This window comes from Micropterus salmoides, unplaced genomic scaffold (genome assembly GCF_014851395.1).
Source record: "Micropterus salmoides isolate LMB-PRFRI ecotype aquatic unplaced genomic scaffold, ASM1485139v1 Ms_hic_scaffold_7, whole genome shotgun sequence".
In the NCBI taxonomy this organism is placed as follows: Eukaryota; Metazoa; Chordata; class Actinopteri; order Centrarchiformes; family Centrarchidae; genus Micropterus; species Micropterus salmoides.
In genome coordinates, this window is record NW_024044459.1 from 18,633,577 (window position 1) to 18,647,829 (window position 14,253).

At 37.5% G+C, this 14,253-nt stretch overlaps 1 protein-coding gene across 1 annotated transcript; it reads right to left on the minus strand.

Annotated features, from left to right (window-relative positions):
* Positions 1 to 6,846: 6,846 nt before the first annotated feature.
* Positions 6,847 to 13,793, minus strand: LOC119892473 (corticotropin-releasing factor-binding protein-like). The gene is made up of 7 exons (XM_038704738.1): positions 13,650 to 13,793; positions 13,423 to 13,510; positions 12,615 to 12,772; positions 11,487 to 11,697; positions 10,059 to 10,213; positions 8,101 to 8,221; positions 6,847 to 7,404 (listed from the first exon to the last, which is right to left on the minus strand). Exons 1-7 carry the CDS (start codon positions 13,728 to 13,730, stop codon positions 7,250 to 7,252), a joined length of 969 nt encoding a protein of 322 aa, XP_038560666.1. The 5' UTR covers positions 13,731 to 13,793; the 3' UTR covers positions 6,847 to 7,249.
* Positions 13,794 to 14,253: the final 460 nt, after the last annotated feature.

Consider the following 14,253-nt stretch of genomic DNA (forward strand, 5'->3'; position numbering starts at 1 on the left):
GTGCTGACTTACATGCACAATAAATGAATTGCATGTATATGAACTCTAAACACAATAAACTAAATCTTGATGAATTGAGTTGTATTATTACCAGGTATTTTACAATGTTGGTGTTGTTACAGCCTCTGTAGTGGCAAGCAAAACATAACCTGAAACCTACAACATGAAAAACTAAGTACAGTACTTACAGTATGTACTTTTGTGAGGTACTTTACAGTGTGGGTCCATAACATTTCAAAGTGAAATGTTGTAGTGTTTACTCCACTACTATGTTCCAGCTTTGCTTTATTACTTTTCTGATTAAGAACTTGCATTGAAAAACATTTCATTATCTTATAGAATACAATGTTAAATGGCCCCTTACAAAAAAGTAGTGTCTACTTGTCACGTCTCAGATGTCCATGACATCCATCAAAGAGACAAATAACAATTGGAGGCCAAATTATCCAATATGTCATAAAAAAGCAGAAATTAGAGGAATGTCCAAAAAATTTATAAACTTTTGGATAAATGTTTTGTTCTTTCCTACCCCATTAATATTCTCAGGTCCCCCAAAATTAATCTTGTGATCTTTTCCCGACTCCTAGGTTGAGAATCACTACTAAAGGACTAAAATACCAAACAGTTTATAAGGTAGGACAAACTAGCTTCACCTCTACCTGCTACAACAGCAAAATGCTGTTTCCACATTGATGCATCAGTCTCAAGAATATCTGTTACAATGGCAATTTTTCTGCAGAATCAGTACTTTATTATACTTCAATTTACATATTATATGTAATGGAGTAATTTTGCGTTCTTGTATTGGCACTTTTACCTCAAAAGCACATGGAAATGTGACAAACAAAACATTATATTATATTCCAAAGTATTAACTATCATAAAACCATAATACAGGTAAATTAATCCAAAACAAGATAATAAAACAGAGCTACAGCTAGGTCAAACAGAAATGAAAGCACAACTCAAATGCACACACAGTACAGGACATACTCAGACTTGATCTCCCTTCTCTTACTCAGACAGAGATGTTGTTATCAGGTCATGGACAACTGCCAGACTTAATAAGATAAAGCTATATTGGACAATAATGTCACGACCTTTGCAACTCTATAATTAAGAGCTGAACCCCTGCTTGTCTTGCACTATGACTTACAAAGAAGACTATAGCCACTGTTTCTGCAGCAAGTAGGTTCATATTCTTCTGATGGTCTGATTTTTTTTCTTTCCCTAATAACTGTGAAAAAGAATTTTTTTAAAACCCTCAATCAATAAAAAAATGGATTATTGCTCAGAAGCTAGTGGTTAACCTGACATTCACACCTCACCTGCCTCCCGTACAAGGCCTTTAATCCAGGGGGAAAAGGACAAGCTCATTACTGACAGACACCAGACAGGCCAAACAGAGGAGGCTGGTTAACACTACAACATAGCCAGTTTCATTTTGCTTAGACGAGAAGAGCTGGGGATTTTACTTATAAATAAAGGCATCCTGCCATGAGAAATTAGTGTTTTAATTATTTGGGTGAATGGTCCTAAATCCTGATGCTCAGAGAGTCTTTTCTCAGTCGCTCTTCCTTTTCTGGCAGCAGCTTAATGACGTAGGTCTATTAATGCTATTAGAGATCTACACTAAAGAGCTCAGAAACTGTGTGTATGAGTGTGTGTTAGTAAAGAACTAATGCTGCAATTATTTCAGTCTGAATGAGGCTAGGATTATTTTGTTGGACACTAAAATTGGATTTTTTGAGCAGGAATAGTGAATAGCCAGATTGTACTCCACACAGAATAAACAGTAGTGTTTAACTGGGATTTTTTCAACCACTTAAAGTGTATCACCAAAATATATGCAGCACTTCTAGAAAGCCCACAGCAGGCCATTTCTACAGCTATGGTATGAAATAATGCCACAATCATTGCATATTCTTTTGGCTGTACAAACACTGATTAGTTTCACATTGACATCTCACATCTGACATCTCATCATATGGCAACTTTATGTAGCTTCAACTCAATTTAAGCAAACTCTTATTGATACTGGAATTCCTTTGAAAGTTGGTTTGATGATGAATTAGTGGGACTTTACATATTTGGACACTCCCCAAATGTGAACTGCCCAAACATAATTAGTTGTTGGCACTTGTTGCATTTGTAGAGGCTATAAAACACACAAGGAAGTGAATAATGTTCATTTTACATTAGAGGTCTGACAACTTCACTTTTCCGTTCGATCAAAGACTCAACATGAGGCTGTGTATATCTTTGGCTTTCATCTGCATGATGCTGTCAGCAGGTAAGAACAGTAAAATTGAGAAATTAGTACAGAAATTAATGTAAATATTGTTTTTTTTCATCGGCCTTTGTGAACATTTTGCCATCTCCTTTGCCTGCAGTGTATGGGCTGAAGTGTTTCACGTGCTGGAGTGCAAACCCTGGCACCTGCAATCTTGTATGGAGCTGCCCTAAACATTACGACCGCTGTTCCACCAGCATTGGTGAGTTAAATTTAATAATATGTATTCTTTATGGTGTGATTTTCATTTTTCCCGACTCCATGTTTACTGCTGCAATTTAGAACAGCCATGGCATGACAATGAAAAGCAGAGTCTAAACTTATTTAATGGAACGTTTCCATTTTTTCTTTTTCTGGTGCAGTTGCTGAAAATTTGATCACCAAAGAATGCATGAGAAGTGATATGTGCAACAGAGTTACTTCCGTTGGTGTCAGATGCTGTGCTGAAGACCTGTGTAATGGAGCAAAACACACAGGAGTCTTTGTCCCTCTTCTTCTAGCGCCTTTAGCCATCGCAACACTTTTCATTTAAGGCTTAATGTCCTCATTTATAGATTCTCGTGTGGTGCTTTGAGTGTTCAAATGTGGAGGAAGCATACTGGATATCAAACAACTTTCGAGGCATGTGGAGCCCTAGAAGGAAGCATTTGAATTCTAAAATCCTGGTGGACTATAGGGAAGGATTTACTTTTTGCACTGTATATCTGTAATTATTCTGATGGTTACCTGTATACTATAATTTCCTCTTATTTTGTACTCACACATTTATTCACTTTGTACATTTGGAAATACCATATAGCATTGTCTTTCCTTGAAAGTACTGATCACAATTTGCCAATTTGACTTTTTCTTCATATGTAAAACAAAAACTCTGCTGCACCTTTTCCCTTCAGACTGTATATATGGCCAGAGGTATGAATATTTTTGCTCCTAAAAAATCTAAATCTAAAATCCTACAAAATCTACAAATAAAGCAACTACATACATACAGGAAAAGTTTAGCTAGCATATTTTTATAAGCTATTTTTTAGAGGAAAGGCCAACTTATTTGGAAAAACTTTAACTGGAAAGAATACTATGCATTATACTGTGTGTAGTTAATAAAATCAGGCAGTAGAGGGCAGTATAGGAGAAATCAAAGGATGGCACACAAACAGTGAGATTGGTGAGATTATCCTTACAAACTACTTGTGTGTGTGCATCAGTTCTTACAGTTTTATGTCTAATATGAGTTCAGAGGTTGTAGATGTGAAACAAATGCATGTACCTTGCAAAAATCTAATTATTGTAGCAAGTGATATATTTTAACTGCTTACTTTCGAAATGTGTTACATAAAATATGTCATTACTAAAGAACAAGTTAAAGTACTCATTCTGAAGAATTTTTATGATGAAAATCTCCCATTATTAATATGTTATTATGTAAGCTGTGTTTTAATGTAAGTAAGATAGATAGACAGGCAGGCTGATATACAGGCAGATAGATAGATAGATAGATAGATAGATAGATCCACAGTCACTGCATACATGGCACACACAATGCAGGATCAGGTCATCAGGTAAGTGTAATAACAAAATAACAGCTATGACTGATCTAAAATAACAAAATGCTACATTAAAAGTCAATCAGTTTGTTCAAGTTTACAACTCAATGGCAGCCAAAGATCACAGTTTGATTTACTGGGGTAAATATTTTGCAATTGCATAATTAATGCAAGCATAGCCAAGAAATCACCAATTGACCTGGTGTGCACTTCTGAAAGAGCAGATCAAGGCCACACCCAGCTGATTACCAGCTCTGCTAAAAGGCAAAACAAAACAACTGGTTTAACTCTTATGCAATCGCTCCAGTTTCAAAACATAATGTAACTCCTCAATGGCTAAACTATATTAACCATAGTACATAGCACATGAGAAGGTCTTTCTCTGTTATTTGTGGTCAATATTGCTTTATCATATACATGCAGTAATCAGTAAAAATTATTATTTTAACACCCACAAACCTCTTGTTAAAGGGGAAATATTTTGTTTTCAGTGGCACTACATTAGTCTCCCCACTGCTTACTGTAAATTTTGCTTTATGAGTCATGTTGTCAATAAACTGATCAATATTAAATTGATCAATCTGAGACATTATGTATTATTGTACATCATAGCAGACTCATAAATTACAGTAAATCACATATGAGAAGTGTGTGAACACTGTATGTATTTTTTGTGATATGTTTGCTTTGGGGTCAGTTACTCATGTTAACTTGTGAAGTAGATTTGTTTAATGCTCTCCAAAGAGGCATAGAGAGCCACAGAGCTGAGGTCCCATATAAACAGGTAAGTAATACGTTGAGCAATGGATACGTGTGTTTTCATTCATTTATGGATACAAATTCGTACTTCTTTTATTTTTCTTGCTGTGAAATAACTTTGATTTATTGTCTTTCCATTAGGCACATAGAATGTATAAATGTACATGTCCGTGTTTTTTTTTTATGATTTTGCTGCAAGTCACTCCAACTTCCATCATGAGCCAAGCTGTCAGGTAAAAGGATGCTTGATTGTTCTGGCTGCTCTTACATATTAACCCTTGAGAGTTATTTTTGCTTTGCTGGATTATACTATGACATTTGTTCTGCAGATGCTGCAGATCATCAAATGTATCGATGGGTTTACTTTTTTTTCTTCCTTCATTAACATTTCTTAATAAGTCACAGCTAATTTTATTTTAAAAGCAAATGTCTACTCATGTATGACGAAACAGCTGAAATATTTATTAAAAAGAGGAGAGAGAGAATCTTGTTCAAAAACTTAGATACCATACAATTTTATCATTGCTATTCAATTTGTTAACCAAACTAAAGTCTTCTACCTGACCATGTGGAAAACATGCTGTACTGGTTGTCACTTTAATTTTTACCGAAGTGAAAGGCATTTTATATTAACCCAAAACAAACTACCATAGAAAATATGCTGATGGAGAACAGCTCTTTGGGAAAGGAAAGAGAGGGGGGGAGAAACAATAATGAAGTAGAATAGCAGTAACAGATTTATCCATTCACTAACCAGTTCAGTGTGAATAATATCTTAAATAAACATGATTTCCTCTTTCTGTTACTCGATGTTATTAACACCCCAACAATGTCTCTTTCTGTAGGGTCACATCACATCCGCAAGGACTTGTGACCCCTTTCAGCCCGACAAGTGACAAACTTGTTTCCAGTCCACCATCACAGCCCGCTATAAATACATTACAGGGTATTCAAGACTGCTGTGCCCAGCGCTAGAAACAAATAATCAGACTTTATCCCTTTTGATGGCATCCAAAAGGCATTTCATTCTCTAATGAAGACTGAAAATTGCAACACATCGAGCGAAAAAAGACATCCGCTGGTTAATTGAATCATCACGGCTGAGCAGGTTTGAGATTAATTCCACGTAAGGAGAAGATCAAAAGCGAGCCAGTTAGAAGGATGTCGAGGGGAATAAGAGCACTGAGGCTTGTGGGATAATCCCATTAAGAGCTGCACATTCATTCAGACTGAGGATTCACAACTGTACAGTATGTAACAGATTAGGGACCAACAGTCAGTGATGGAGAGCAAACCTGTACACTCAGTGTTGTAACACTGTGGTGTATTATTCTGTGCTCTCAGTATTAAACCTTTTTTAATTATGATTTTGAGCAACGATCAACCACTATGAAAGCTATTTCAGAGTTTGTCTCTGGAACAGATTGGATTACAAAAAATAAGAGAAATGCATGCGTCATTGCTTAATACTGATTGCCAAGGACATATTTTAATATTTGGATTACACATACACATTTACATTGTACTTTTACACACATGTATCATTGTAGGGTATATCACTGATGTCATCTCTGACTGCACTGCAAGCATTTGGTCTAAAATTATAGGTTTTATAATTTAGTTTTGGTTTAAGGTGTACGTGTATATGTGTCTGTGCATGCATTTTAACATTGCTGTGTTAACACTGTGGAAACACATTTAAACGGCTGCTACAGAAAAAAAACCCGCTCACCCACTCAACATCCAAATAAAGGAATGACATTAGTAATTTTACCATAGTGTTTAGTAATTATCATAACCATGCACCATTGATAGAGGGCAACAAAATCCTGTAATCCAAACAAGACGAAGTGTCAAAGTGGTGTCGCTAGCCTGGCTAAAAGAGCAAGATTTGAATCTCCTGACCAACTTCAGAAATTCTGCTTCCTCATCAAAACCAACGGTGGTTGCTCAAAGCAACTTATGGGTATGTAAATGTGATACAGTTTTGCTAAAAGATAAATCTTCTGCCAAATAAGTAAACATTAAAAACACAGTACCACACAAGCACATCACGTATTGTATTTAGTGCTGGACTAAACTGAAGAATATTCTCACATTTTCACATCTAAAGAATATGACAGTATGGTGGTTAAGGGTGAAATGGATGGATCCTGCAGAAGCATACTAGAAAAACAAACACTAAATGAACATGCAGCTCTATAATGAAGTTGAAGGAAGCTCAAAAAAACAGAGTGACTCACAAAAGCAGAACTTTAAAAATGCGCTTTATCATGCAAGTCATATTTATTTTCAAATTGTCAAGGCAATATAAACAGAAGAGACAGCAGAGATTTAAACCCCCCCAAAGAAAACTAAAACTGATATAAACTAAGAACAACAGAGGGAAGGTTGGAAATGAATGCCGCTGCCAAGAAATATAATGTATCACAGATTTTCTTGACAAATTACCTAAAGGAGAACAATTAAATCCACCATCACCCATTAATTAAAACTATTTCTCAAATAAATACACTATAATCAAAGCTAACATAATCAGGACACTAAATAAAATGTTTGGCCAAAACAATACAAAACTTGTATTGACAGCATTTGTCAAACTGGTGTATTTACAGAGAGATGAATGACTCTGTGATTGTGTGTGTGTGTAATCTCATTCCACAGCGCAGAAGTTGTCCAGACTGTTCTCTCTGGTCTTGGGGAGCTCGCGCTGTTCCAGTAGTCGGTACTGAAAGGACACACGGTTGATATAGTTCCCACTGGACACCAGCCTCACCACTGAGTTATCACAACCAATCTTCATCTGGGCTGAGGGGGCCAAAGAGAAAAACAGACACTTTACACTGGAGCGCATACAGAGCATTCTTGTTCTCTAGCCAGCCCTGCTTTGCCTGCTTACCCAGATTTGGGTTACCCTGTTTCGCCAAACTCTTAACTAACTCTTAACTTATTTGGCGGCAGGCTGGTGTGTTCCCATTGAAAGATTGTCTGTAGTTTGTGTTTGTTTTTGTAATGTTAAAATCACGTGAAAATCAGAATGTAAAATGCAATTTGCAATGCAAATATTTGGGAATTTCATCATGTGGGATGTTCTTATTATTTTGAAGGACTCATCTGCTGAATAATATGTCTATTTTTGGAAAGCATATAAACTGTCATCACCATGAGAGGACCCTGCTGCTGTAACACTGTGTGAACCGTGTATTGATTTGTGGGATCATGCAGCTGGAAATTAGTTTGAATGTTTGTGTCAATATACATGGTCAAATGTGCCTAACAGTGTTTGAACACCTGGGTAATTTTCAGTTAAAATCAGTAACAACTGAAAATGGTGAGCATGGACATAGCATAGCATAGCATAACACAATATAGCATTGTATAGTATAGTCACTGTCCAGTACAAGAAGTCAGATTTCCGAATTGTCAGTGTTCTGATGGAAACCTGCTGTTACAATGAAAATCACAGATTCTCACTGGAGGTAAACTGGAGGGGCTCTGACTCACCAAGACCACTGAGGGAGAAACAGAGGTCAGCTACAGGGAACATCTTAGAGGTGTCCACTCCATTCCCCCCTAGCAGCTCCACATAGTCACCTGACCCCGAACAGCCTGACCACACCTGCCTCTGTAAAAAATTAACAACAAAATATTCTGGTGTAGCAAGCAGGCAACTTGTGAAGTCTGCATATGAAAGTGACATATAAAAGGTACCCTGTAGAGTTTTCGACCACTAGTGGCGCTATGGAGCAATATGTTTTGAACAGCAGGTTTTGCTTGTATCTTGTCTCTGCTAACACACACTTCTAGCCATAGGATGTTCAAAAGCAGGTTATAAAGATTTTTTAAGACAAGACTTAATTATGAAAGAAAATACAGTCACTGTGTTTGTCAGGTCTCAATATGTTGGTAAGAAATACAGAAAGTAAACAAAGTTTGTTTACTAGAATAATCCACAGGGCACCTTTAAATTCCAGCTCGGTATACATGCTGTTTAATATGTATTATTGATTAGAGCAATAATTAGAGACACTGCTAAGAGACACACTGATAATCCCATGTTCAGATAATACTATACACCCTAAAGCTAAAGGGCCTCAAGTTTCAATCCTTGCCCCCTCATATTTTGTATCTGTGCTCTTTTATCACATATTTTTTGTATAAAATATGATTATATGCAGCTGTATTCGCCTGTAAAACTGTTCATACAAATCATCTGTGAAATTGATAATGCTTGACTTTGGAGCACTTACAACTTTCCTCAACATTTGAGTCGAAATGTCAGGTTGTTGTATTTGGCCCAGCAGATTCAGTACTTACAGTTTATCATAATGTCAGCACTCTGGCAGCCAGTGTCAGACCAGCTGCCAGCAGCTTCAGGAGTCATTTTGTTTTGTTCAGCCTTTTATCAACACGATTTACAGGGTTTAAAAGGTTCTCTTCCATGAGTTAAACTTTTAACTACTATGTACTTAATGGTGCTTGTAGTGTTAAGAGAAATTGTAGCAGTGGTAATCAAGTCGGTTTACTTTTTGTGTAACTTTTGTGTTCTTGTACAGTATTTGGGAATATGTTCGTATAGGTAATTACTGTAAACTTGTAAGCAAACAGTTGAGCAACATTGCCATTTATTTGGAGTTGTCTTTCTGGTCACCTGTTGAATACAAGTCAAATATTCACTGTCTTTTAGGTCAGTTTTTAGTCTCCATATCTGGCTCTTTAGCTGCTAAATGGTCCACTATGTTCACTAGCTAGTCCCTAACAGTGTCTGTCTGCTGTTTGGTGCTGCGCAGGTAGTGTACAGTAGGGTTTTTTAGTTTCTTTGCTGAAAACAGTTGCCCGCTAACTGTATCCTGGCTGTAGCTTCACATTTAATGAATAGACAGGAGAATGGTTTTCATCTCAAATGCTCTGCAAGAAAACAAATAAGGATAGCTCCAAAAATGTTGAACTATTTAAGATTAGGAAAATATAGAGCAATATTACATCACTAAATATGCTCACTATAAAATTGCCTTAACCCTACTTTCTGAAAATATTAAAATGATTAATTAAATAAATACAATATCACAGAAACAGTTTCCAACTTGCATAATGCTTACCTCCTTACCTGAATCAGTTATAAAGGATTTTCTTAAATTTCTTTTTTTTTTCTACATAAACCACTGATCTGATGATGATGATGATGATGATGATGGTGACCCAGATGATGCAGATGATACTGGAACTCCACCCTTATTATCAGACTCAACAGCCATTTTGTTTCACTATAGGCTATTTTCAAGAATAAGGTTAGGTGGCCAGATATGTAGGAAGATGACATCCTATTTCTAATCATACCTACAAAGTTAAGATTGGTCAATTGTTTCTCTAACTGGGAGAACTTTAAAGAAGAGTTTAAGTAAAGTGAGAGAAAATGGGGATGTTTGTCTGTCTTTTTGTGTGTCTGTGTGCGCGTGTCTCACCTGTGGGCTTAGTTCATTGCTTACGGCCTGCCCCAGGCTGAGTTCTGTCAGTCGGATCTCCACGGGGTAGATGACGGAGAAGCTGCAGTTCCTGCGCTGATGTGGCATCACCATGGTGAAACTGCCCTCTGGACTCTGAGACATGATGTTACAGGCTTTACACACACACACACACACACAGACACACACACACACACACACAGGAGGAGAGGTTTCGAATTAACAGTTCCCTATCACCAGAGAAACTCATTACTGACACCTCATGTCACAAATTGGACATAATCAAGGCTGACTGCGGGGAGGGGACACAATTAGGGCTGAACATGGAAATCCAATTCCAGTTCTGATGACAAAGATAAGAAAATAATGAAATTTGAATTGATAACAGTATGGTAGACTAGACAGGCACCAACAGAAGTCGGAACAATTTACTCCTACTGGTATGTTGTTCATTTAGAAACATTTTTGTGGTAAAAGCCAATTAAAGCGGAGGAGAGAATGTGAGAATAAATCAATATTATGGAGTGTTATTTGTTCTGCAAGTGCAAGATCTTAAGACTAGATCAATATAAAAGTCATTGATCTAGTCTTAAGATCTCTGCATGTGTATAATTTAACTGTCACATTTACAAAGGAACAGAGTGAACATGAATAAAACAACTGTTTCTATTTTTGTTAAAACACATTAATGCCCCTCATCACTGCATAACAGCATTTTCAAAACTGACTATCCCAGAGGGACTGTGCCAAAATCAGGTGAAATATTTGTTGGCCAAAAAGTGTATAGACATGTTGAGGGACATAAGTATATTACATTGTTGTGTGTACAGAGACATGCAAGCTTTTTTCTGGCCAGTTTTACCCAATTGGAGCCACCTTGGGACACAACAGAGGCTTGAGATCAGATAAAATGAAAGGCCAGTATTGCAGACAGCTGCATTTAATGGTGAATGCATGTATAAAACCTGTTTCCCTATAGATAATCCATTCAAACTCCCTTTTTTGTGTCTTTCTTTGTCTGTCTTTGTCTTACAGCAGACTGTGATTGTTATGTTGCTTGACACAATGTTAACGCCATGTTTGTCGAGCAGCTGGAAAACAGGTGCATCCTTTTCATTCAATCTCTACCTGTCGCTCTTGGCTCTGATTAATGCTTGACCAAGCGCAAATGACCAGGAAGAACACACATGCATGCACACAAGCCGGGAGTCTAGCCCTCATGTTAAAACACACATATCAAAGTAAAAACCAAAAACAAATCTCATTTAGATGCAAGGCCTTGGTCCTTGGTTACATTTCTTTCTTATTAATTAGTTTGTTTAGTTTGTTTGTGATTTAATTTCCTTTATATGGATGCTGTTTCTGTATCTTTGCCTTTAGATTTTTTTTAGCCCTCAAGTGCCTTCAAGGGTGTGCAGCAGGACTCACGGAATGGGTTGTGTAGCTTTTTGACAGCGAGGGTGAAGCCGCTGTCGGGGCTGTGAATGCGGAAGAAAATCATGGCGACGTTCTGAGAGGAGCGGCTGGTGGCTCCTGGTGCTGGGGACGAGCAGTAGTCTGTGTAGCGCTGGTGTAGAGGGAGCTGGTGGTCCTGCCTGCTGGGGAATTTCTCTCCCTTCAGAACCCAGCCGTCAAACATCTGTAGGAGGAATATGCATGAAATGGAGTAAATATAAACTATGCCAGGTTTTAATAACAATTTTTAATAGAAACTATATATATACTATATACAGTATGTGGTTGCCTTGACTTGAAATATAAAAACTGAAAGTGTCAGTTATTGATGTATAATGAATGAGTTGATCAATATGTCTGTTGCCCCAAACTCCTCGTGTTTTCTGTTAAACTTGTTATAACTGTGCACTGTCTTTGAATAACAAATGTTAAAAATAAAAGTTTAAATGTTAGCTAATTAAGATTAACATAAGGAAACATGACTCGACTTTACTTCAGGTGTCTTTTCTCAGGCTATTAGTCCAGTACAGTTTACAGCTTCTGTACTGCTGTGTTGTGAATCATATTTAATTACAACCACGATCCAACATCAATTTTGTTCTATAAATATTCTGTGAATCTCATTTATACAGATTTTGTGTTCAAAATTAATGAGGTGTGCTGTTGGATTGTGTTGAGCGTCTTTCTCCTACTGAAACGAACTGATCTATGCAGGTCATTTACAACTATTACTGGTTTCCAGATAACACCTCGACCCAGCCTGTAAACCCAGTTGGTATTGTAAAGTTAACCTGCTTTTCTCTCTGCAATGCCTTTTACCACTTTAGCCCACATGGATGGAGACTGCAATGTAACTGGCAGGCTTGGCTTCAGAACTAAAGCCTTCTCTTCCCACACTTGCTCTGGGTAATGTGACCAATGCACAGAGGATCTAGTGTGGTGTTTGGCCCTTAAATGCAGCCTTAAACCTGTTTGGCATCATTTTAGTCAAACTGAAGAAGATTGAATAGAATTCAGGGTTGAAGGCTGAACTTCATGTCTTCCGCTCACAGAGGGGTTGGTGGGATGTGTGGGCGTTATTTTTGGGTAGTGGAGCCAAACCTTGATGAAGTCCCCGGCGTTGCAGTCGATGCTGACGTCAGTAAGCTCCAGACTGATGACCTCACTGGGCTCAGCGATGACAAAAGCAGCACAGGCAAGCTGTGGCTGAGACGCCACAAAGGTGAAGTAGCCATCAGTGGCCAGCATGTCCAAACATCCTACAAGCCGCACACAAACACTTCTTATTCATAATGACGGAGGAGGGGTTCACAAAACACTGTGACTCGGCTTTTGACCACAAACAATAATCAAGGACTCAGTGTGATCACTCAAATTGTGATGGTAATCACAATTGACTGTGAGTTGTTTTATTCTGCTCATACAGTAGAGCTGATGTGGCTCTAGGGAGTTTGTTTTAAGTGGACTTCATTAAACAGTGACATTGTGTTTGTGTACAACATTTCTAACATTTTTCTGTGTGCTCTTTTGAGAAATACCAAATGGATGTCCTATAGGTAAAGCAGATACAGTGTTGTTGTTCATTGTTGCTTTTATATAAAGGTCTATTTATATGTCACCTACTTAAATGTAAAAAATAGTTCATCTTTGTTCTGTCTAAATCTGTTTTATATATATATATATATATATATATATGCTTATTAAGAAATGCTGGTTCTGATTAAGATGCAACTGACTGATTGTTGGATACGGTATACTGCAATGAACATTTCTTCACTGAAGGTTTCAAAATCAAACACTTAACACACTTTTTATTATGTAAAGGGTTTACTTGTTGTTTGCCAAGTCGGTAAACAAGGTTAAGCATAATCAGCTGCTGAATAAAACCATTATTTACTGCAGCACTTACTGAGAGGTCGGCGGAAAACAAAATCCTCTGATTCTCTTTTCTGGTCCAAATTGAGCAGAGAATATAATCCATCTGAAGCTTCGTTGTCCTGAATAAAAACATGATTGAAACGGACGTCACATTTTAGATTCCAACTGTACTCGCAGAAACTTTAGAGACATCACTTTAACCTGCCTGACTTAAACTTAAGCGACGACGAATTACTGATTAACGACCAAAACTCTTACCTCAATGTAGCGACTGAGCCCCATCCTCGATGAGAGGGAGATCAGGAAGAGGAACAGCTGAGTGCGCAGAGCCACTGACATGCTGAAGTGCGTCTCTCGGGGTAAAGTGTTTTCCGAAGCAGAGGCGAAAATAACGGCGCAGCCTGAGAGGTGGCAGCTTTTATAGCAGCACAGACAGACAGGCAGGCCTACATCAGAGGGTCAATGAAACACACTGAGTCGTGCTGACTTACGGTCATTTTTATCACGTGTGAAAATCTGTCATTCACACCACTTAAGTATGGCTGGCTGTGTAGGAACGGATAATAGCTGCCTATAAATGTATTAAAAGAAATTAAAAGTCACAATGTACAATGTCACAACCTGACACAATTCTTAAATTTGTGCACAACATACACTTGCTCGGTTCGTCCTTTACATTGTCCGGTGGTTAAACATTATGGTGGCACTCCATGCCTGAAGATACCATGACAAATATTTATATAAAACGTCTAGAATCCTTAGCAAATAAGCAATTATCATTTTTATAAAGTGCTTTTGAATATACATAAAGACAAATGTGTCTTTTATTTCATATGTGAAATCAAACTGTGCTGTCATCAAG

Bases quoted from the DNA above. Each gene is read 5' to 3' on its own strand.
- LOC119892473 (XM_038704738.1), bottom strand. From the start codon at position 13,730: ATGTCAGTGGCTCTGCGCACTCAGCTGTTCCTCTTCCTGATCTCCCTC. The intron at 12,773-13,422 runs GTAAGTGCTGCA...TGCGGCTTGTAG, and splicing joins TGTTTTCCGCCGACCTCTCA to GATGTTTGGACATGCTGGCC. The intron at 10,214-11,486 runs GTGAGTCCTGCT...GTGTGTGTAAAG, and splicing joins AAAGCTACACAACCCATTCC to CCTGTAACATCATGTCTCAG.